We start from the raw sequence: 23892 nt of genomic DNA, 5'->3' as shown, positions 1-23892 counted from the left end.
ACATCTATGGGGATCTGGTGGGAAGCGGCCGCGGAGGGGGACTGCAATCATGGAGGCCAAAGGCGGCCACACCGGATGGGAAAATAGGAATAAAATCCAATTTCATCCCCTTCTATGTGCGTCCCAATACTTCTGTCAACACAGTGTAGCTAGAAGGAGACTAATAGAGCCGCAGTTTAAGGAATTCCCTAAATAGAAGCCATTAAAAAGCATCCATATAGCAAAGTTTGTGGCCAAACACCGGAGTCTGTTGCAGGAAGCCGGCCATAGAAATACATTGAGTCATGTGACATACAACTTTTCAGGCCAAGCCAATAAGTAAAGGCTCTGTCCACATCATGGATAGTTAAGCCTGAGGGCTCACAGGGCGTATGTCGTCCATGTATTACCTGCTTATTTTCATGCATAACACCCAGCACTAAAAGCCCATTAATTTCCATTGGGCTTCTCACGCAAGTGGCATCGCGGCATGTGTGCATCATACGCCCCAATACAGGCTGTAGGAATTACGTACGCAGCATAAATACATCTACATGCGAATTTGCTGTAAATTTCACCCGCGTGAAAAATACACGGAACACAAACCCCTGTGTGAGCCCTAAGGCAGGACAGCACAGAGATCCATAGGAGTCAGGGTGCCAAATTACAGATCCGTGCAGCGTGCACTATTCAAATCAATGGGGAAGCAAAAAAACCAAAAACGGACAGTAGAGGTACGTCGGCCGTATTTTATGAATCGGTTATTGAGGAATGCAAAAAAATACAAAAATAATTGGGCTCGTTTCAGTTTTTTTTGTGAGATACGGAAGAGTAAAAAAATGTCCACACAGACCACATATGGAGCTGCACTGTCCGTTATTTGCAGACACAATGCAGATCAATGTTTGTACAGCCCAGCGCCTTATGATCTACTTCTATACTGACAACCGTTTGCAGATCTCACAGCTGATGTTTGGTTACAATTGCACCCAGTCTGCACAATCCTCTGTAACCCATCCTGCCCGGATACTTTGTTACATTATATCGGGTGGGTTCACATCTGTGTTGGGGATCCTGCTTTCCTGCTCTGCTCTGGGAGCCGGAAAGGGGAATCCCCATGGCCGAACATAATGGAGTCTGACTATATTGACTATTATGGAGTCTGCCGGCTTTCGCCCTGCTGCCTGGCTTTTGGATGGAAGAAAAAGTGCTTTTTTCTGGTACTCTGAGCCGGATCCGTGATGTAGCCTCCAGCCGGACGCGGATGTGAAAGCGGCCTAAAGTGTCAGACTACTCCGCTCACAGAGGATTGTCTATACTGAATGCAACTGTAGCAAATTCTCAGCTGTAAGAAGTATTTTGCTTGATCAGGTTTTCAGTCTCTGGATATAAAGAATATTCCTATTCACTGACAACAAGCAGAGATCTTGAAAATGGCGAGGACCTGAAACATAAAGTCTATTAGACAACTGTAGAACAGACAAATCCTTCACGCTGCTTTGTGAAGTTGGTGAAGTTTTTGCACACAACCTCATATAGATGGGAAGTCTATGCCTCCTCCTCCGATGTGGGAGACCTTTTACCAGTGTGCAGCGGCGACAACGGTGACTGGTGGCTGCTGATCTCCCTCCACAGATCTAAGGGGGGTATTAGCAGGGCAGTCGCGGTATACAGCAATAGTTCTACAGACTTATGTAAAAAGATAAATAGCAAAGCCAGGCGGAGGGAGAGCGCAAAATAAAAGGCTAAAATGTGGGCAATGAAGGGGAGGAGCGCTATACTCCAAGGCATCAACTGCACGTCATACACTAAAGCAACGGATCGAAAGGATGTACGGGCGCTGGATCAGATAAAACAGTATCTCCCAATGTCAGGCTGCAGGAGCGCAATTATGTCATTTTATTAAAAGGGGTTGTCCAATATTAATAACCGCCTAATGAAAAGTTCTGCAGCGTTCTAATATACTTCTACTAACTACTTAGTTACAATTTTCAAAACTTTGCTTGCTGTCAGTGAATAACGGTTCTGTTTGCATTTGATTCGGACCATCATACTTTCATACGGCTGAAGGTTTATTACAAATGTATCCAGTTGAGACAATCCTCTGCGCATTAAAGGGGCCATACAGCCTTTAAAAATTGATGACCTGTATTCAGAATAGACCATCAATATCTGACCGGTGGGGGTCTCCTTCAACCAGCTAATCAGCAAAGGTCCCAAGCAGCGGACCACCATTGGTCAGACATTGATGGCTGATCCATCAACAGCTAAGAGGTGGGTAACCCCTTTAAAAGTGGTTGTCCGAAGTCAGAAAAACATGGCTGCTTTCTTCCAAACGCATCGCTACCCTTGTCCATAGGGTTGTGTGGGGTATTGCAGTTCAAATCCATTGAAGTGAATGGGAGCTGCTCTGCAATAACAAACCCCCCTCACAGACAAGGGTGGCGCTGTGCGTGGAAGCACGCAGCCATGTGTTTCGTATCCTAAACAACCGCTTTACTTACATCAGCAGTGACATTTCTTTTCTGTATTTTTGGTACAATGTATCAAGTGAAATGTGTCAGACAAGAGTTTAGGCTGTTCGCCTCCCTGAGCATTGTCTAGACTGGACACAATTGTAGAAAACCCTCAGCTGTGAAATATAGTACGGCCTCATTCACCACGGGTATATATTTTTACCCACATGATAAGGAGAGCTGGAACTCCAATGATTGGGGCATTCAGATGCGTGTATTTACGTGCACGCCAAAAAAATAAAAATGGCAGCATGCCCTATGTCGGCCCGTATTATGGACTGAAGAGCCCATTCAAGTCAATCGGATTGTATAAATACGCAGTGAATACGCATGAAAAATGAGTATTTAAACATGAAATCAATAAGGCCTCCTCGACTTTATTTTGCGCACGTTAAAAATCCCAATGATTACGTGCGCCAACTCCGTACCACACAGGGAATACACACAGTTTTGGTCTGTGAAATTCCTGCGCCTTTCACAGACTGAAGCGGACTACGCCCGTGTGAACGAACCTAAGTGTGTAAAGCTTTTCAGCCTGTAGATGTAAGATTGAATCTTCTCATTCATTGACAGCAAGCAGATCTCTTGACATTGGTGAGCAACTGAAGCAGCAAACGTATAATTACAACATGCAGAACTATTCACAAAACCTAAAGTGTGAATGTCTCTTTAAAAGGGATCATATCATTATAGATTAGTGTGCGGCACGCTGGGAAATGACAGCTGCATGCTGGGAGTTGTAGTTTCACAACATAATAGTCACAGGATGCAGACCACTGCTATAGTGACAGAGCATCCCATAGGCTGGTAGGAGGTTGGGGTGTAACTTTGATTTATATTGTGCGACTTTGTTAAATACTGTTTCACCATTTCTGTAGATGCAAAGTGGTTGGAACCAATTTTTTGAGGCTCATTCAACATCCACTTTCAATGACAAAGACTGGATGTTGACTTTGCTTCCCCAAAAAATGGTCGCCCTCACTGAGCCAGGGGTAAATCTATAGAACGCCGCCTCTTCTCCAGGGTTGTCGCCTTATATGAAGACTCACCTGTTCTCGTATCTGCCTGTGCATCAGATCTTTCTTCAACTGCAGAGCCTCGAAGGCAGCCTTCTGGATTTCTGCCTGGAAGGGAAGGAGTTAATGGTTACGTCTGTTCCCCCCTGCGCAGTATGGATGTTGTGCGCGTCAGTAAGACGTCTTCCGTACCTCCTGAAGGATCTGGCTAACGGCTTTATTCTGATCCAACTGCTGCCACATCTGAATCTGCTGGATCCTGCGGTCCGTGTCGGCCAAGCTGTTCATAAACATTAAATACAACGTAGGGGCGCATCAATAAATAGAAAAATAGGAAAATTCCTTTAATTCGGTATCGATGAGACATCTGAATTATATAATTATCAAATATTCCAGAATTGTTTGTACACCTTTAGGGCTTATTTACACGAGCATATATCGGTCGGTGTTTTTAGGACCGGCTGATATACGCTTCCATCTGAGCATTTCCCCCCTTTCCTCCCCGGCTCTCTGCCTTTCTCCTCCCCTCCGGCTGTTTGCAATGGGAGTGGTCAGGACAGGGGCGGAGCTAAGCTCCCACCCCTTGTCTGCAGCCAGCAATGGGCAGGACAGAGAAGAGATTAGCTCCGCCCCCTCCTATTGCAAATGCCGGGGTGGAGGAGAGAGGCAAAGATCCGGTGAAGGGGAGGGACGGGGGGGGGGGGGAACTGCTTAGAGGGAAGCAGTCTATCGGCTGGCCGTGAAAATGCCAGCCAATATACGCTCGTGTAAATAAGCCCTTAAAGAAAGTTTCCTGGCAAAAAAGATGTACTGTGTTATACTTTGTGTCGGGCCTACGGGGCGGAGCATGACACTGGGAACTAAAGGACACTATTGGAAATCCCTGTATCAAGCCCCTTCAGGCCCTGCACTAGGGATAACGCAACTTTAAACTCTGTTCACATCTGCGTCCCAGACACCCAGCACAGATCTGTCTGGAAGGACATAAACCACGCAGACCCCATTATAGTCAATAGGGCCTGTCCGGCGCCATTTAGTTCCATCATGACAGATCCATTCTAAGGCGGGATTCTGTTTTTCTACTCCCATAAACACAGTAGGAAAACAGAAACCCAAATGCAGATATGAACAGAGCCTTACCTGGAATGTTCTATTAACCCCTTAGTGACGAGGCCTATTTTGGACCTAATGACACGAGGTTTTTTTGGCCATTTTCAACTCCACTTTTGAAAAGCTATATTTTATTTTCCCGCCGACGCGGCCGTATGAGGGTGGTTTTGTGTTCAGCGAGTTGCAGTTTTTATTGGTTCCATTTTTGGCTACATAAAATGTATTGTGGAACTTACATAAAAAAAACAAAACACCTCAATTCTGCCATTTTTTGATTTTTCACAGTGTCAATCATGCAGCGTAAATGACATGATACTTTTTTTTCTGCGGGTTGGTGTGATTGCGACAATACAAAAATTTTATAGATTTTTAAAAATGTTTCCACTTTTTTTATGGCTCCATTCAAAGTCCCATAACATTTCTATTTTCCCACTGACTGAGCTCTGTGAGGGCTTGGTTTTTTTTACAGCATATGCCATGCAGGATAAACAGGGTGTTCTATGTCTAAGAAAATTCAAATAAATACATTTTTGAAGAAAAAAAAAATGTTAAGCATACAAAAGTCCTAATAAAAATGTATTATTAATAAAAAAAGAAGCAGGGTGTTCTATTTATGGTACGGTTCATTACAGATGAAAAAGAAGACAGTGCGTAAAATAGTTTATTTTTCTCTTCTATATTTTTTTCCTTGATTTTTTTCTTTACATTTTCTACGTCTCTGTAGGGAAGTTGAACTCTGCGATGCTATGATCCCTCCTATAATACACTGCAGTACTTTTGTACTGCAATACATCGCTTCTCATAGCAATCATAGACAATGGCAGAGCCGGACGCTATAGGCTCTCCTCTGTTACATGGCACAGGGCCAATGACGTTACAGAGGGAATGCCCTCAGTCTGTAAACCTTTTACGTGCCGCAATAAACATTGATTGTGGCATGTAAGGGGTTAACAGCAGGAACTGCGTTCTCACCGATTCCCACTGTTACATCTGAAGGCTGTCATTCGCCGCCGGCTCCCGCAGGCTCAGCTTCTGAGCTGGCGCTATCCATAGGATACAAGTTTAAGTCCATTCACGGGGTTCCCCTTCCCAGCCAGAATGTAGATTTACGTCCTGGAGCAGGAAGGGGTTAAACATTCCCTTTAATTTCAGTAAACAATAAAAATGTTTTGCGAATCACCCATCACCGACTGATCTGATCCCTGCGACCGCAATGAGCAGAAATAAGAAATAATTGACGGATAACCAGCGAGCTGCAGCTTATGGGTTAATCATTAGCAGATGTTGACGACTGCCCGGTTACTGAGTGACTCCTGACGAGCCCCCGCACAATCATTGACAGATCTGGGGTCTTGATCTCGTCAGCGGTGGATTTTTCCATCTCACCTGGAGCAGGTCTGATAAACCATTTCTTGGTGCCGGGAGTCGTAGGCCATCTGCAGGAGTTTGTTCTTGTAACTTTCCTCCAATGTCTGCTGCATTGCAGCTGGAGAAAGAGAAGAAGAGTCCATCAGGACTTGTAGTCAAAAGCGATGCAGTTAGTGCAACCATAACATCGATAGCTATAAAGGGGGTTGCATGGGCAGCAACTGCAACTAAAGCTCCATTTACACAGGAAGAATGTCGGGCAAACGATGCCCCACACTCGTCCCCGCATGTACTCGCTCTCATGCTGTTGCACAGGAGCGAGTATCGTTGGCTTGCAGCGGGGAGGTTGGAGGAGATTTCACTCCTCACTCTCCCCCACCCCTCTCCATTCCCTGTAAGCAGCAGTTCAGTACTGAATGACTGCTATTTATACTGAACGATGATCGGTCAGCTCATTGTCCAGGCCACAAAAACGATGAAAGATGAGCTGAACGACGACCATTCAGTATAAACAGAAGCCGTTCAGTACTGAACAGCTGCTGTTAAAGTTAATTGAGAGGGGCGGGGGAGAGCGAGGAGTGAAATCCTCTCCAACCTCCCTGCTGCAAGCCAACGATACATGCTACTGTGCAGCAGCATGGGAGCGAGTACATGCGGGGACGAGTGTGGGGCATTGTTTGCCCAACATTCGTCCCATGTAAATGGGGCTTTAGCCTGCTATAGGGTTTGTTATCAAGCCTTTGGAGGCACCTGGATGCCACCAAACAGACAATGGAGCACAGAGAGGCGTCACTTCAGGTGAAGATCAGTGCAGTACTTACACGCAACTTCTTTACGGCGCAGATTGTCGGCCTCTTCCTGGGTAATTGCCATAAGATGCTCCATCTTAATCCTGCAAGGCAGAAGATATTTACTACATGAAATAGACGATGGATGGATGGATGGGTGGGTGGGTGGATGGGTGGATGGGTGGATGGATGGATGGATGGATGGATGGATGGATGGATGGATGGATAGATAGAGTCCAGAAAGTCTTCAGACCCTGTCAATTCTTCTACAGTTTGTTATGTTGTGCCCCCATCATTCTGCACTCAGTATCATCATGACGAAGTGACAACAGAACGGGAGAAATCTTTGTTATTTAAAAAAAAAAAAAGTACAGCTCTCACTCTGCAGTGACATCAGTATTCACACCCCCTGTACTCAGTACTTAGTTGAGGCCCCTTTGGCAGTGATTCCAGCCTCTAGCGGTCTTGGGTATGATGCCACAAGGTTTGAACCCCTGGCTTTTGGGGATTTTCTGTCAGTTTGGATTGGGGGCCGGCTGTGGACAGCCCCATGAAGGTGGTATTGCTGCTGACACTGCTAACTTTCCACAGCTCCTTCTTTGTCCAAACGCACCATTCACCCACGATGTTTCTCCAAGAGAAATGGGAGCCCCAGAGCTAAGCTTCAAGTGTCCTATTAACCCTTTCCAATCCACTGTCTGACGTCTGAAGACATTATGATTTAGGGCTGTACAGCTCTGATGTTGGAAGACGTCTGTCGGGGTTCTCTTACTGTATATTGCCAGCCTCTCTGCTGTCGGAGCCTATCCAACGTGTCACCTCATGCAGTACTGGATTTAGCCAGCATATAGCGCCGTTGTATAACGGCAGAAAAAGAGTAAGCCCCCTAGGAAAACCAGGATACAAATTGGATTGGAAATGGTTAAAGGGTGTAAATACTTATGTCAATGCAAAATGGGAATTTTTCATTTTTAAAAAATGCACAAAAACTTCTGAAGGCTACAACATAACAATGTGTAAAAAAGTGAGAAGAGGCTCTGAAGACTTGATCGAGTTGACGGTTTTCTGTAATCACCCACCTCTCATCCTCCAGGGATTTCAGAATCGAGGCGCTCTGCTTCTGTCTGCAGAGTAATGAGAAGAGTTAACCATTTCTAGCCTGTGACATGAGCCAGCCACATACACTGCGTATACGGAGCCTGATACACCTGGCGCACCTGCGGTTCTCCTCTAGTAGATTGGAGATGCGGTAGGAGATCCCCTTCTCCATCTGTCTGAGCTGTTCCTGCAGCTTCTGTCGGTCGTTCTGCAGCTGCCGCTGATGTTCGCTCAGTCCTTTCTCCAACCGAGACTGTTCCTGCGCAAACACAGACGCAGACCCCCAATATATCTACCTGACGATGAGGCCTCCACACAGATCAGCATGCTGGCCACTCACCTCCCGCATTGTCTGTAAGATCTCATTCTTCTCGGCGTTGCTCTGCAAGAAGAGCCGTGCGTTTTGCCGCTGCCCCAGGTCCAGCCGGCGCTCAAATTCCAGTTTTTCCAACATTTTCTGTTCCTGAAACAAAAGAAAGACAGATGAAAAGTGAAATGAACGGAAGCTACAAAGCCGTATATCATATGATACCATGTAATAAGTAGGAAGAGCGGCTCCCATTTTGGCGGACCTTGCGCCGTCCTGGTATTACAGGATGGCTATTCGTGCGAACGGCTGTCCTGTAAGACTACACTTCCCTACAGCGGCTGCGGCAAGGGAAATGTACAGCTGGCTGCGGCTTCTCCCAGCAGAATCTGCTGATTGCCATTGGGCTGGGAGCAGGAATTGAAGGGATCAGCTATTTCCCCCGGACCCCGCATTCTCGGAGCTAGCTGCACCATCTGTAGGATGTAACTGAACACCCATTTGTGGCAACCCCTTCTCACCCATACATGCCCCGGGGCAGGGGGGGGGGATTATATCTAAGGTCTCATCTGTAGATTTTGACAGCCAGCCCTTCTTTCTCCCATTGACATCGCCATATTAGGACTGCAGGACAAGATGTATATTTCAATGGCAGCACTTTGGGGTACATATCATGTAGTGAATAACTTTTATTGTTTTTGGGAAGTTTTGCATTTTGTTTTACGGTGTTTCAGTGTGTCTGATGTAGCTGACATGCTAACTTATTCTGTAGATTGTTAGGATTACAAGAATACCAAATTTATACCTTTTTTTTACGCTTTATGACTTTTGCCCAATAAATTATTTGCTTTTGTGTTGCCACTTTCCAAGAGCGGTAACATTTTTACTTTTCTTGCAGCACAACTTGCAGTTCTGGGTGGTACATACAACTATCTGAGCACTTTTTCTTTCATTTGTTGGGTGGGATAAACAATTCTGGCAAGGCAGTACACAGAATGGCCTGCAGAGGGCTCTAACACAGACATGTAATCAGCAGGGACAGCTGTAAGGGTGTGTTTGTAGCACTGGGGCTGCTGCTGCTGAGCGAGGCTGGAGGCCAGGATCATGACGGGTAGACCGGCCCTAGGATGACACCCTGCTTGGGTAACAAATGTGATGGCCCTTGTGTTTGAGGCATGATGGAGCTGGTGCTAAATAACCGGTATTATCCAGCAGCCAGATGGGATGCTCATCATAGGTGTGTACTGGGACTAGAACACTGGAGATTATGTTACATTACCAAAATAAATGGACTGCCTGAGTTTTCGCATACATTCTGGCCTGGACTTGGGTTACGGAGGTGCGACCCCGCATCCAGGTGGAGGAGAGATAGCGTTCCCGAGAGCTCAATACCCCTTAGGCTGCCACTATATATATAATTTGTTACATATGGTTGTCATTATGTATAATGTTTTCTACAAGGATCAGCATGCAATATAAATAAACTGATCATTTATAGTTCAAGTTGTTATGGATGTGCAGAACCCAATATTGTGCATTTTTCCCTTATTATCAACATTTATTCTTTAACGTTTTGTTTTATTTGGAACTTTTATTTTTTATCTATCAACTTTATTGATTTTTTTTCGTGCCACTAATCCAACAATCACTTGAACATTTTTATAATACACTGCACTACTTACATATTGCAGTGTGTTATACTTGCCAGTGATGTACTAATAGGCAGTCTATTAAGTGCTCTGTTAGGGCCTAATAGGAGTACAAAGATGGCAGACCTGGGTTAGGCCCGCTATGGCAGCAGCAACCCAATGGCTGACTGCAAATAACGGGACAGACGCAGATCCTGAGCTTGCCGCATCACGGTCAGGTACTATTACATCGGTTCATGGCGCAACAGCGCACCGCAGAGTGGACAGGATGAGAGAAGATGGAGACCTCTAAAACTGTATGGGTTTTACATTGTAATCAGCCATCTTCTTCAGATTCACTCACCTTTCTCTTCTCGTATTCGGAAAATCTGTTCTGTAAGACAATAACAAACAGATTATTAGCAGCTTTAGAGCCGCCTTTACACGGGCAGATTATGAGCCAACCGAACGCTGACGGACAACAAGCAGATTGGTTGGTGCTCATTCATACTGTTCACAAGGGTGAATTACAAGGGCCGCTCGTCCCGGCGCACATCTCCTGCTTACATGGGGAAACGTGCAGCTGACCAAAGAGAGTTATTACGCTGCATTAAAGATTAGGGATGAGCGAGTATACTCGCTAAGGCACTACTCGCTCGAGTAATGTGCCTTAGCCGAGTATCTCCCCGCTCGTCCCGAAAGATTCGGGTGCCGCCGCGGGGCGGGGAGCTGCGGGGGAGAGCAGGGAGATCTCTCTCTCCCGCCCGCTCTGCCCCGCTCCCCGCCGCAACTCACCTGTCAGCTGCGGCGGCCCCCGGATCTTTCGGGACGAGCGGGGAGATACTCGGCTAAGGCACATTACTCGAGCGAGTAGTGCCTTAGCGAGTATACTCGCTCATCCCTATTAAAGATACAATTTGTCGGCCAAGCGCTTGTCCTTTTCTACGTCCCGAGAACCGTGCAAGTGAATGTTCGCGTAAACGTGCTTCCTGATCATCAGGCTGTGAAAAGACCCTTTACTCTTCATTCACTGCAATTACATGATGAGAGAAAACTACTAACAGGCGGCCAAGGCGCGTCTTACACTCCTACTAGTCATAAAGGGGTGAAGGCAGCAAAGACCTCTCGGCTGTTCCCAGCCTCCCAACCACCTAATACGGCCAAGTCTAGAGGGGATATAGAATAAGGAAGGTGCACAGAGATGAGACCCATCAGATCGGATATGCAAAGTCTGAGATGGGAACATCCTATTAAGAGCTTAACCCCTTCCCACCCAAGGACATAAACGTACATCCTGGCTGGGAAGGGGTTCCCGCAAATTGATGAAAACTAAATGTCACCTGCCTAACTCAGGAGGAAGTGCAGAGATGGTTAAAAAGGATTAAAATCAACAAATCACCGGGCATAGATGGAATACACCCAAGGGTTCTAAGGGAACTAAGTGATGTGATACACAGACCGCTGTTTCTTATATTTATGGACACTATAGAGACCGGGGTTGTACCACTAGATTGGCGCATTGCCAATGTGGTTCCAATATACAAAAAGGGGTCCAAAAGTGAGCCTGGTAACTACAGGCCGGTAAGTCTCACTTCAATAATTGGAAAAATATTCAAGGGGTTTCTGAGAGACGCCATCCTAGAATACCTCAAGGAGAACAACGGAATAACTCCTCACCAGCACGGGTTCATGAGGGGTCGATCATGTCAGACCAATCTGATCAGCTTCTACCATGAAGTAAGTTCTGGGCTGGACCCGGGAGAGTCTATTGATCTCGTATATCTGGATTTCTCTAAAGCATTTGACACCGTGCCGCATAATAAGCTGATATATAAAATGAGGCAGCTCAGATTGGGTGAAAACGTGTGTATCTGGGTAAAGAACTGGCTCAGAGATAGAAAGCAGAGGGTGGTAATAAATGGTTCATACTCTGATTGGGCCACCGTCACTAGTGGGGGACCACAGGGCTCAGTATTAGGGTGCATTCACACGAACGTATATCGGCTCGGTTTTCACGCCGAGCCGCCATACGTTGTCCTCGGGTGCAGGGGGGGGGGGGGGGGGGAGGATGGAAGAGCCAGGGCCAGGAACTGAGGCTCCCGCCCCCTCTCCGCCCCTCTGCACTATTTGCAATGGGGAGAGGTGGGATGGGGGTGGGGCTAATTCCCGGACTTTAGCCCCGCCCCTGTCCTGCCTCCTCTCATTGCAAATAGTGCAGAGGGGCGGAGAGGAGGCAGAGAGGGGGCGGGAGCCTCAGTTCCTGCTTCTGGCTCTTCCATCCCCCCCCCCCCCCCCCTGCACCCGAGGACAACGTATATCGGCTCGGCGTGAAAACCGAGCCGATATACGTTCGTGTGAACGCACCCTTAGGCCCCATTCTGTTCAATATATTTACCAACGACCTGATAGAGGGGCTGCACAGTAATATATCGGTATGTGCAGATGATACAAAATTATATAAGACAATTAATACAACGGAGGACAATGTGCGGCTACAAAAGGACCTTCATAAGCTGGGGGCTTGGGGAGAAAAATGGCAAATGAAGTACAATGTGGATAAATGTAAGGTTATACAAATGGGCAGGAGAAACGGATGTCACCAATATACACTAAATGGGGTACAGCTAGGGAAAAGTGATATGGAAAAAGACCTGGGGGTACTAGTGGACTGTAGACTAAACTGGAGCAATCAATGCCAGTCAGCTGCTGCAAAAGCTAATAAAGTCTTAGGGCGCATTAAAAGAGGTATAGGGGCGAGGGGCGAGAACATTATCCTCCCACTATATAAGGCACTTGTCAGGCCTCACATGGAATACTGCGTACAGTTCTGGACACCGGCGCTCAGGAGGGACGTAGCAGCGCTTGAGGGGGTTCAAAAAAAAAAACTATGGCAGAATTGATGTTTTATTCATTTTTTTGGAGGGCGGGGAGACAAAAATTCTACAATACATTTTATGTACCCAAAAAACTGGTACCAATAAAAACCTCAATTTGCCAGGCAAAAAACAAGCCCTTATACGGTCATGGCGCCGGAAAAAAAAGTGGAGATGAAACTCCCCAAAAAATAGTTGAGTCCGTAGGTCCGAAATAGGAAGCATCACTAAGGGGTTAAAGGGGTTGTCCGCTTACTACTGATTACCTGTCGTCAGCATAGAGGATTAAGGGCTCATGTCCACGGGCAAAATGTGATTTAAAATCCGCAGCGGATCTGATTTTCCCCGTGGACATGAGGCCTAATAGTTGATCGTCAGGGAGCCGCTGCTTGGGACTTCCACTGATCACCTGTCACTTGGGACAGAGCTGGAAGCTGACAGCTCCATACACATTGCAGCAGCTGGGTTGGTACTGCAGCTCCAACTGAATGCAATGCCATGCCGGACTGCGGCATTATGGACAGAGCTGTCCCTTTGGGGCTCCTTCTATAATGACAGCGGACCCAATATAAGCGGATATAAAACCTCTTTAACTTTTCTGTTCTATGATATGCTGAGATCTGACCCCTTGAAATGACGGACCCAAAGCCGGAGGCTGCACTACTGAGACATACCGAGGAGTTCAAGACAGCTGCTACAGCTCTACAGAACAGAGGTGCCGTTTACAATGCCCATACTCTACCAATGGGGAGAAGGAGGGGTACAGAAGTACCGTAAACAGCAACTATAGTCTGCTGATGGCACAATGCATTTGCGTCCCCTCCCCGAACCCATCACACCAACCTTCCATTCAGTTTCTTCTTTCAAAGACATTAGAAGAGCGCCATCTACTGTATCTGCAGCTGCATCGCAGGTTTCATTCTCCAGGACGGGGAGCAAGTACTGAGAGGGTGGGCAGTACTCGATGCCAAGTTCTGCGGGGAGAGGGAGAAATCTGATGATGATGATCCATTATATACATCTTGTAGCCTAATATTACTTGTAGGACCAGAAGTGGATAATGACTACCCCCCCCCCCACACACACACACCCTCGCCACCCCCCACAGCGCTCCCCCCAAAAGTATGATGTTCAGTTACTTTTGCATAGAAATTGCTGGATAGCCTCTGTCCCCTCGCTGCACACCGAGGCTGGAGGAAAGACCATCCTCAAGGCGTCCAGAGTCAGGGTCTATAAAGGAAGGGGGAGAGGAAGTGGCAATGACTGTAACAGGTGGGGCGGAGATGTGACAGATACAGGAAGAACAGTAAGGAAAAACTGTGTGCTTCAAATAAAGGGCTTCCAGTGAATATAAGTAGTTAAAGGCATTGTCCACTTATAAACTATTGATGGTCCTTCCTCAGGATGTGTTATCACTAGTAGATTGGCCCGGGTCTGTCGCTTGGGGAACCTTCCACTCAGCTGCTCACAGGGCTGCTGCACTCATGCACTGAGCTGATCTCTGCAGGAAGCAGACAGCTCCATTCTGCCTGTAGTGGCCAGGCTTGGTATTAGAGGCTAAGTTCCCATTAAAATGAATGGCCTGCCGTGAGAATGGAGCGATCTGCTTCCCGCAGAAATGATCTCAGTGCACAAGTGCACTGACCGGAAACAATGGGCGGTACACAGCGATTAGGAGTCATCAGGGCTCTCTCCCCTTCCTCGTACTTCAACCAAACCCATTTGCAGTTGCATGCACCTTCCACCATCTCCAGCTGAATGGAAGGTATGCTCCAGACATCAATCAACTGCAAATAGGGGTTAAAGCACAAGGAGGGGAAGAGAGCCCCGGCGATTCCTAAGCTGTGTACCGCCCATCGGACTGTTTGCATTTAATTAGCATATGGGGTGGTATGGGGATTTTGGGGGCACGGATCAAAAAACAAAAAGGTAAGCCTGAGTTTGTCTGCATTCCCCCATCTACAGAGTTCCTTTTCTGTAGGGAATTTGGCGCGCTCTATCAGACATATGGAGCTCCTGGTTACTAGAACTATCTCTGGGGGTCTATTAGCGGATTACTAGAATAAAGGGGCTTCAGCTCGGTGTCAAACAACATGTTGGTCGCTCAGCTGAGCAATGCATGTCCGGCAGCCAGCAGCTCAGAGCCGGGGTTCAGGTGAGCGAAGCTCCAGGTAATGCATGGATATGAGTCTGACATAAAGGGAACTGCTTTTACAAGGTGACTCTTTGTTCTGGCTAATAGATGGGTTCTGAGCGGAGAGGCCCCCTCTACCATGTCCCCTTGCCCTAATACAGCATACAGACAGGGGGCAGCCTTCAGACAACTTATTCTGATAGGGGTTATCTCAGAAGGCGATATACTGCATTATCACTTACCTCTAACGTGTGGACATTGGCCAGAGCTGGCGGGAGCTCACTGAGTCGGTTCTCGCTGATGTTCAATGTCCGCAGACAGCGCAGGCCGCCAATCGTCGGTGGAAGCAGCTTCAGCTTATTCCCTAGTAGGGCGATTATTAGAGAAATGTCAGCTCTGTGGGCCGCTACGATTACACAATTTATAGTTTTATTTTGCTGTGTTACTTTAAAAAAATAAAACATCTTTGGAAAACGATAACATTATTTTCTGCCGCCGCCTTCTGCAGCGCGCAAAACCTTTTCATCGCTTTTCATTACACTTTTTCTTGGAGACGGGGTGACCAAAAGAGTCAGACAAATAATGTGTTAATTGATAGTTTGGACTTTTATGGATACGACGACGCCAAATGCGTTTGGGGTTACAGCGGCCCGTGTTGATGCCAATGACAGCTGCGCTTGCAGTTACGATCGCTGGCAAGTACGCAAATGACGGAGCTGAGACTTCCGCTGCTTCCGCTCCGACCCCTGTGTAATTGCGGCGCTGTCAGCGTGCGCACAATCAGCTGATCGGTCAGGGTCCTAAGTAATGGACCCCAGCCAATCAACTATCCTCCTGAAGATGGGTCATCAATAGGATTTTCCCTGGAAAACCCCTTTAACTAATTTTTTTTTTTTTTTAGTCCCCATAAGGGACTTGAACTAGCGATCATTTGATCACTCATAGAATATCATGTAATACCATAGTATTGCATTATACCGTGTTCCGACAGGCAGTCGGATAGACCCATCTTGATCTTCACACATCCAGGATGTAAATGTACGCCCCGGGGCATGAAGGGGTTAATGATCATTTCATTCCACAGTGGTCACTGTATATGGAGCTCTATGGCACTCACCATTCACATTCAGGGTCTGCAGTTGGACTAAGTCCCCAATGGAGTCAGGGAGAGAACGCAAGACGTTCCGTTCTACATTCAGCACCTTAGAGATGGGGTGGAGACAAGATCAACACTGAAAGCTCACTGCCGGATTAAAGGAGATTGATGGCATTCTGAAGAAACAGCGCAGATCACTGAATGTAATCTCCAAGTTCTGTAACATTTGCTGCAATCAGTTCTGCTCCACCTGTAGGGGGCTCCCTCACAGTGCAGCTCAGCAGTCTACAAAATATAGCCCCCCAAAATAGTGTCCAGTGACCTTACCCGTAAGGACTTCAGCTGTCCTATGTCTGGGGGGAGCGACGTAATCTGGTTGTCGTGGAGGTCGAGGACCTGTGTGGAGAGGAAGCCGGTTTGGGTTAATGCCATCTGGGTGTGCGCATTCTGCAATGCATCGAGCACCAAGTACTTACCTTTAAGGTGGCCAAGTCTAGGATGTGGCAGGACTTGGGGAGCAGCTGAGATAAATAATTGCTATGAAGAATCAACACCTGTGAAGAGAAACCCATCGGGGATAAGTGTCCTTCTCTGAAATGCTCTGTGCTGCTAAGGGGTTGATTCCATCACTTAGGCCGGTTGCACATAGGCGGATTTGCATTGTGGAATCCGCAGTTGGCGTCCGCATGCAGGATTCACAGTAAATGCATGCCTTGAAGGTGTGTAAAAAACACTTTTTCCTAAACAATCGTGGAAACTAATTGCAATTTCTACTAGCGGAGGAAAAAAAAAAATCGCAGCATGCTCCATTTTGCTGCGGACGCCATTCAGACGGCCTCCATTGAAGTCAATGGGGGCTGTCCAACCTGCAGCCCATCCACAATTAACATTGCGGATAGGCTGCAGGCGCCCATGTCATTGCCTAGCGATGGCGCGGGAAAAACAAATATTTAAAAAGAAACCTTGTACTGGGCATGCCTGGCGGCGAGCCGCTGCGATCATCCGCAATACCGGAGAAAGCAGGTATGCAGGGTCGCCGGCCGAGCCAGAGACGGATTCCACTATGGGCTCCTAAATGCAGAATCTGACCCGTCGTGTGCAGCCGGCCTTACTGGAATATTCCCTTTTGGGAAACCTTCTCCAATATTTTAGGATATTGAAATGTCATCATTGCCTCATATGAGATCAGCAACCCCTTCCGTGCTCGGTGCTGCTGGGCCCACGCTCTTTCCGTCATTAGTCTGTGACTTTCCTCTTGTCTCCATTGTCCTGCCCCTGCCTCGGCGTCACCAACATCATTATACGAGAGTCCTGATAACCGCATGCCAAAAGATCAGCACACGCCTGTCCTGAAACACTCTGTGCTGCTGGGACCAACGTCCTCTTATTACCAAGCTGTGTCCTCCTATTAGCAGCCCGCGCCCTCCTATTAGCAGCCCGCGCCCTCCTATTAGCAGCCCGCGCCCTCCTATTAGCAGCCCGCGCCCTCCTATTAGCAGCCCGCGCCCTCCTATTAGCAGCCCGCGCCCTCCTATTAGCAGCACGTGCCCTCCTATTAGCAGCACGCGCCCTCCTATTAGCAGCACGCGCCCTCCTACCAGCAGCCTGCGCAACCCCCTACCAGCAGCCCGCGCCCTCCTACTAGCAGCCCGCGCCCTCCTATTAGCAGCACGCGCCCTCCTATTAGCAGCACGCGCCCTCCTATTAGCAGCACGCGCCCTCCTATTAGCAGCCCGCGCCCTCCTATTAGCAGCCCGCGCCCTCCTATTAGCAGCCCGCGCCCTCCTATTAGCAGCCTGCGCCCTCCTATTAGCAGCCCGCGCCCTCCTATTAGCAGCACGCGCCCTCCTATTAGCAGCCCGCGCCCTCCTACTAGCAGCCCGCGCCCTCCTATTAGCAGCCCGCGCCCTCCTACTAGCAGCACGCGCCCTCCTATTAGCAGCCCGCGCCCTCCTATTAGCAGCACGCGCCCTCCTATTAGCAGCCCGCGCCCTCCTATTAGCAGCCCGCGCCCTCCTATTAGCAGCACGCGCCCTCCTATTAGCAGCCCGCGCCCTCCTATTAGCAGCCCGCGCCCTCCTATTAGCAGCCCGCGCCCTCCTATTAGCAGCCCGCGCCCTCCTATTAGCAGCCCGCGCCCTCCTATTAGCAGCACGCGCCCTCCTAATAGCAGCCCGCGCCCTCCTTCCTCTCTCCATATCCACCCCCATTACTGACCTTCTTCTGCAGGACCCGGCAGGTGGCGAAAACCGCATCAGGGACCTGGAAACAAGACAATGAGGATGATCAATAATCACAGGAGAAAGATACCGCTATCAGCCACAACATTAACCCCTTCCTGCTGCGGACATTGTTTTTTTCTCTATTTCCACCGCCATGTCTACACGCCGGTCATATTTTCCAAAGGCACCGTTAAAAGTACCATAAAAAAAACTGCTAAAGCGGGGTGTAATGGAAATAAAACGCAATTACTGCTTTACGCTTTATTTTCTGTTGGTGTGGGGCTGCTCTTATGGTGTTCATGGCTTAGTAAACATGACGGTTCTCTTTACTCCGCGGGTCGGTAGGATTATGGCGAAAACAAATTTATATACATTTTTTATAAATGTTGTATTGTTAAAAAAAAATGTTAAAAAAAAAAACTGCTTTCTGGCACAATTTTTTGACCCCCAGACCTTTTCTATGCTTCTGCTGATGCCGCTGTGGGAGACTCATTTTTTGTCACCTGTAGTTCCTACTTGTATCATTTGGGGGCAGATATGACTTTTTGATCACTTTTTATTCATTTTTTTTCCTTGTAGATGGAGAGACCCCCCAAAAAAGCTCCATTTTGGCATTGACTATTTTCTCTGCCGGCATTCCCCATGCAGCATTAATAATGTGACAGTCTAATAGTGCGGCCCTTTAGGGATGCTGCAATACCAGGTTTAGTGATTTTTTTATTATTTTTGATCATTCAATTTGACTGGGAAAAGGATTTTTTTAAACTTTTTACATTTTTACTAATAATTAAAAGAAAATGTACTTCTTTTTATTTTCTCCATTAGTGCCCCTAGGGAACGTGACCTTGGGATCGTTTGATCGCTGATACACGTCTACAGTTTACTGTAACACTATAGCATTACATTATACCATATTTTGGCTGGCCACCTATTAATACCTGCCGCAGGCACATCTAAATAAGCAATCATCAATGTTAACCCCGGGTGTTTTAGAAGGTCTCCGGATGCCATGACACCCATATGGCACCCCACAAGCTGATCGCAGGGAGCCGTTCTGCACATCAGAATCCCGATCTGGACATGTAAATGCTGCTGTCAGAATTGTAGCTGTTGTGTGCGGTTGTCAGTTGTCAGAGATGGCTGACTCCTGCCGTGGTAGTGGGTTTGGCTCCCATGCTTGCTCTCTACAATGACACCCACATGAGCCGTACATGTATCGCTGGGATGGGGTTAAAACCACTGATAGCAGCATAGAATAGCACTGATCTGCTGACAATGGCAGCTGATGGAAGGGTTATATTATATTGTGGAAACAGTCAGTGACCGGTCAGTACATGGCGATGTTGGAAACAGGAAGGCTGGAGAAGTGTGCGGATCGCAGGGACTGTGACAAGGACTGAATACTGATCTGTAGACGACCGGTCAGAGCGTCTCCAGAGCGGCCAGTCTTGTGGGTTCACGGTGTGTAGGGGTGAGTCCCAACCACAAGAGCTCCACGATAGGACAACCGGTGACCGGCGACCAGGTGATGGACGCCCGAGGCTCAGTGATGTGGGGGGTGAAGGCCGTCCGTCTGGTCCGACCCCACGGAGGAGCAACTGCAGGGCAAACTACTGATGATGTCCCTGCTGGTGATGATAGAAAGATGCCGGATCCCACCAGACATGGCAGCTCGCTGTGTACGTGGCCGCAGACCGGGCAGAGCGACTATGTGACCCCTGTCCACTGCAGAAAGTGACTACAGCGCGCATCAGGACTGGAACGTGTGTCGCGTGTCGCATCATGTGGACGGCTGGGTGTCACTTACCTGGGGAGAGATGGCAGCAGGGTGGGAAGAAGACAAGCCGCGGGGGCCGTGTGATCAGCAATGTTCTGCTGGGTACTTGGCTCCTGGCATCATGTGCATGTGACACATACCAGCTCCCTAAAATTGTACAGGCTAGTCCCCCATCATGGCGGCGGGATCCCTGACAGCGGCGCCCCTAACAGGATAATGTACCCACCGCACTGCAGGAACACAGATGACGGCAATGACTTCTGCCAGATCATATCTGATTGAGAGAAACCAGGCCGACCCACGGAGTCCGAACCGACCAACTTCCAGGACCTGCTGCTGATACCAGCGGACACAAGGGCGGTGTGGTGGAGTCCGGGCCGGCGGGTCAGAGAGCGACCAGCACAATGCTATGGGTGATGAGTGTAATTACCTCCGATATTTCACACTTGGAGATGTCCAGGATCTCATCCGCTCCGGCTTCCTTCGTCTGCAAACACAGAAACACAATGTGGGTACTAAACTGCAAATGTCTCCAAGTATAAAGTCACCGAGTGACGCAGCAGAGCCGGATTTGTCATTTATCTTTTCTGCATTGAATTTCCCTGCAGCGTTCTGCAAAACCACCAAGAACACAACGCAATATTAAGGCGTACCCCATCTGGGGAATCCGATTCAATGACTTTGAAGTCACAAAACAATGGAAGATGTCTATTTCCCTAACGCTCCGCTCTCCAGATCTTGCAACTATTGATTCCTCGGCCTGCTGGTTGTTTACTGCTGGTTGCCAGGGAAACAGACCCTCTCTTGTACAGACATACTAGAGGAGGTCGGCGCCTGCGCACTCCTTTCATCTACATCTAGTGGACAAGAGAGCATGCAGAGTAGCTTTTGTCCCGGCCACCATCTATTCCCAAGATCTGCGGTTTCTTTGCATGTAAGAGATGGTCTGTTTCCCTGACAACGAGCGGTAAACAAGCAGCGGGCCGAGGAATCAACGGCTGCAAGATCAGGAGAACGGAGCATTTTGGAAATAGACATCTTACGGGCGAGCGCGCTGTTTTGTGATTTCGAACACACTGAAATAGGATTCCCAAGTTGGAAATACCCCTTAAACGTGACAAACTCAGCTCTGCTACACCTCAAAATTGCACAAGTTTCGTGTTTTTGCGCAACGCACAGAACATTTGCGATCTATTAATCCGTTGTTTCCAAACGCTTAACTTAGACAAGTGGTTTTCCCCTCCGAACGACGCTGCAGCATGTCCTCCATATCTGCGAGAGCGCAGAAAACTCGCTCATAGTTTGCTATGAGGGAAGTAAACAACTGCCATGAAACAACATCCAAACTTCACGCATGTGAGGATATTCACCCAAAATTATTTTGCATAGAAAATCACGGATTTCTTGCACCAATATTACACCTGCCCGCATAAATATGGGATAAGGAGGCATTCGCGCGGGCGGGTGCGACATCGCTACGAGAAACGCAGACCGGGATCGCACTTGCAAACACGTAATTTATATGAGAATGCGATGATGTTACAAGCACGTTGCACTCGCATCGCTGCACTTGCGATTTTCACGTGCCTATTGAAGCAAAGACGCATGGCACTCGCATGAGACCCATATATGCGTGCCAACGCAATGCGATTTTCTCCTACTCCCATAGGGAAGAAATGGTGATTCTTCAACATAATCGCCCAAAAATGGGACATGCTGCAGTTTTTCTCTCGCTTCTTCTTGCAACGCTGCAAGAAAGTCACAAATGTAAATGCGCCTATTAAACACAATGCTGCGGGAACGTCACCCGTGTAAATGCGTGTAAGTGACGCCTCCTGTACTGTCCTGAGGGTATACGATGAGATCACCTCTTAGCAGATGACCCCCACGCACACAGAGCGCCTCCAAAATGCTCTCAGACAAATAGCTATTGGCATCATTTCACACATCGCATCAACACTGCTGAATCACTGCCATTACAGGCGAGCGCCGGCGCCGCACGGTGTTAATAGGATGGAAGTGAGGGAAGCCCTGGAGCTGATGGTCAGTGAGGAGTGCAAGCTCTTCAGCACAATATACGGCTCCAGCAATAATAACACAGCGAGAAATCACGTGTGAGGTCATCTGCTGGCAGGAGATCAGCGTCAGCTACATCACCGTCCATAGAGGAGGACAAGCGGCAGCGTTATCCGTCGCTCGCAGCTTACCAGGCACATCTGATATTCCAGCCGCTTCCTCGCCTCCCCGCTCTGCTTCTGCTTCCTGGAGAATAGAGGCATCATATATGTCCGTGCGATCCGCGGTCAGACGGCGAGCTGAAGAGACAAGCAGAGCAGACTAAGTACTCCGTGCTAGCAGCAGACCACTCCCTGACAGCAGCTGCAAGCAGAGGGAGAGGAGCAACCGCACATACTGAAGCCCAGAGAGAGGAGCAACCGCACATACTGAAGCCCAGAGAGAGGAGCAACCGCCCATACCGAAGCCCAGAGAGAGGAGCAACCGCACATACTGAAGCCCAGAGAGAGGAGCAACCGCACATACTGAAGCCCAGAGAGAGGAGCAACCGCACATACTGAAGCCCAGAGAGAGGAGCAACCGCACATACTGAAGCCCAGAGAGAGGAGCAACCGCCCATACTGAAGCCCAGAGAGAGGAGCAACCGCCCATACTGAAGCCGAGGGAGAGGAGCAACCGCACATACTGAAGCCCAGAGAGAGGAGCAACCGCACATACCGAAGCCCAGAGAGAGGAGCAACCGCCCACACCGAAGCCCAGAGAGAGGAGCAACCGCCCATACCGAAGCCCAGAGAGAGGAGCAACCGCCCACACCGAAGCCCAGAGAGAGGAGCAACCGCCCACACCGAAGCCCAGAGAGAGGAGCAACCGCCCACACCGAAGCCCAGAGAGAGGAGCAACCGCCCACACCGAAGCCCAGAGAGAGGAGCAACCGCCCACACCGAAGCCCAGAGAGAGGAGCAACCGCCCACACCGAAGCCCAGAGAGAGGAGCAACCGCCCATACCGAAGCCCAGAGAGAGGAGCAACCGCACATACCGAAGCCCAGAGAGAGGAGCAACCGCACATACCGAAGCCCAGAGAGAGGAGCAACCGCACATACCGAAGCCCAGAGAGAGGAGCAACCGCACATACCGAAGCCCAGAGAGAGGAGCAACCGCACATACCGAAGCCCAGAGAGAGGAGCAACCGCACATACCGAAGCCCAGAGAGAGGAGCAACCGCACATACCGAAGCCCAGAGAGAGGAGCAACCGCACATACCAAAGCCCAGAGAGAGGAGCAACCGCACATACCAAAGCCCAGAGAGAGGAGCAACCGCACATACCAAAGCCCAGAGAGAGGAGCAACCGCACATACCAAAGCCCAGAGAGAGGAGCAACCGCACATACCAAAGCCCAGAGAGAGGAGCAACCGCACATACCAAAGCCCAGAGAGAGGAGCAACCGCACATACCAAAGCCCAGAGAGAGGAGCAACCGCACATACCAAAGCCCAGAGAGAGGAGCAACCGCACATACCAAAGCCCAGAGAGAGGAGCAACCGCACATACCAAAGCCCAGAGAGAGGAGCAACCGCACATACCAAAGCCCAGAGAGAGGAGCAACCGCACATACCAAAGCCCAGAGAGAGGAGCAACCGCACATACCAAAGCCCAGAGAGAGGAGCAACCGCACATACCAAAGCCCAGAGAGAGGAGCAACCGCACATACCAAAGCCCAGAGAGAGGAGCAACCGCACATACCAAAGCCCAGAGAGAGGAGCAACCGCACATACCAAAGCCCAGAGAGAGGAGCAACCGCACATACCAAAGCCCAGAGAGAGGAGCAACCGCACATACCAAAGCCCAGAGAGAGGAGCAACCGCACATACCAAAGCCCAGAGAGAGGAGCAACCGCACATACCAAAGCCCAGAGAGAGGAGCAACCGCACATACCAAAGCCCAGAGAGAGGAGCAACCGCACATA

At 48.8% G+C, this 23892-nt stretch overlaps 1 protein-coding gene across 4 annotated transcripts in view; it reads right to left on the bottom strand.

Moving 5' to 3' along the window:
- The window catches only part of LRSAM1 (leucine rich repeat and sterile alpha motif containing 1), a 52536-nt gene that overhangs the window by 20306 nt on the left and 8338 nt on the right, over positions 1–23892 (bottom strand). For all 4 annotated transcript variants that reach the window (XM_066580087.1, XM_066580090.1, XM_066580088.1 and 1 more), the window contains 17 exons: positions 22120–22227; positions 20343–20399; positions 18131–18175; positions 16390–16467; positions 16241–16309; positions 15935–16019; positions 15060–15181; positions 13823–13913; positions 13527–13657; positions 10175–10204; positions 8216–8338; positions 7995–8134; positions 7857–7901; positions 6811–6881; positions 6008–6107; positions 3704–3791; positions 3545–3619 (listed from right to left, as the gene is read on the bottom strand). In XM_066580087.1, the coding sequence (XP_066436184.1) occupies positions 3545–3619; positions 3704–3791; positions 6008–6107; positions 6811–6881; positions 7857–7901; positions 7995–8134; positions 8216–8338; positions 10175–10204; positions 13527–13657; positions 13823–13913; positions 15060–15181; positions 15935–16019; positions 16241–16309; positions 16390–16467; positions 18131–18175; positions 20343–20399; positions 22120–22194 (1425 nt within the window). In that variant the 5' untranslated portion in view covers positions 22195–22227. The remainder of the gene's footprint in view (positions 1–3544; positions 3620–3703; positions 3792–6007; positions 6108–6810; positions 6882–7856; positions 7902–7994; positions 8135–8215; positions 8339–10174; positions 10205–13526; positions 13658–13822; positions 13914–15059; positions 15182–15934; positions 16020–16240; positions 16310–16389; positions 16468–18130; positions 18176–20342; positions 20400–22119; positions 22228–23892) is intronic.

Source organism: Eleutherodactylus coqui, chromosome 10 (assembly GCF_035609145.1).
Source record: "Eleutherodactylus coqui strain aEleCoq1 chromosome 10, aEleCoq1.hap1, whole genome shotgun sequence".
NCBI lineage: Eukaryota > Metazoa > Chordata > Amphibia > Anura > Eleutherodactylidae > Eleutherodactylus > Eleutherodactylus coqui.
The sequence above is the reverse complement of the archived record's forward strand: the minus strand, read 5'-3'. Positions and strand labels throughout refer to the sequence as shown.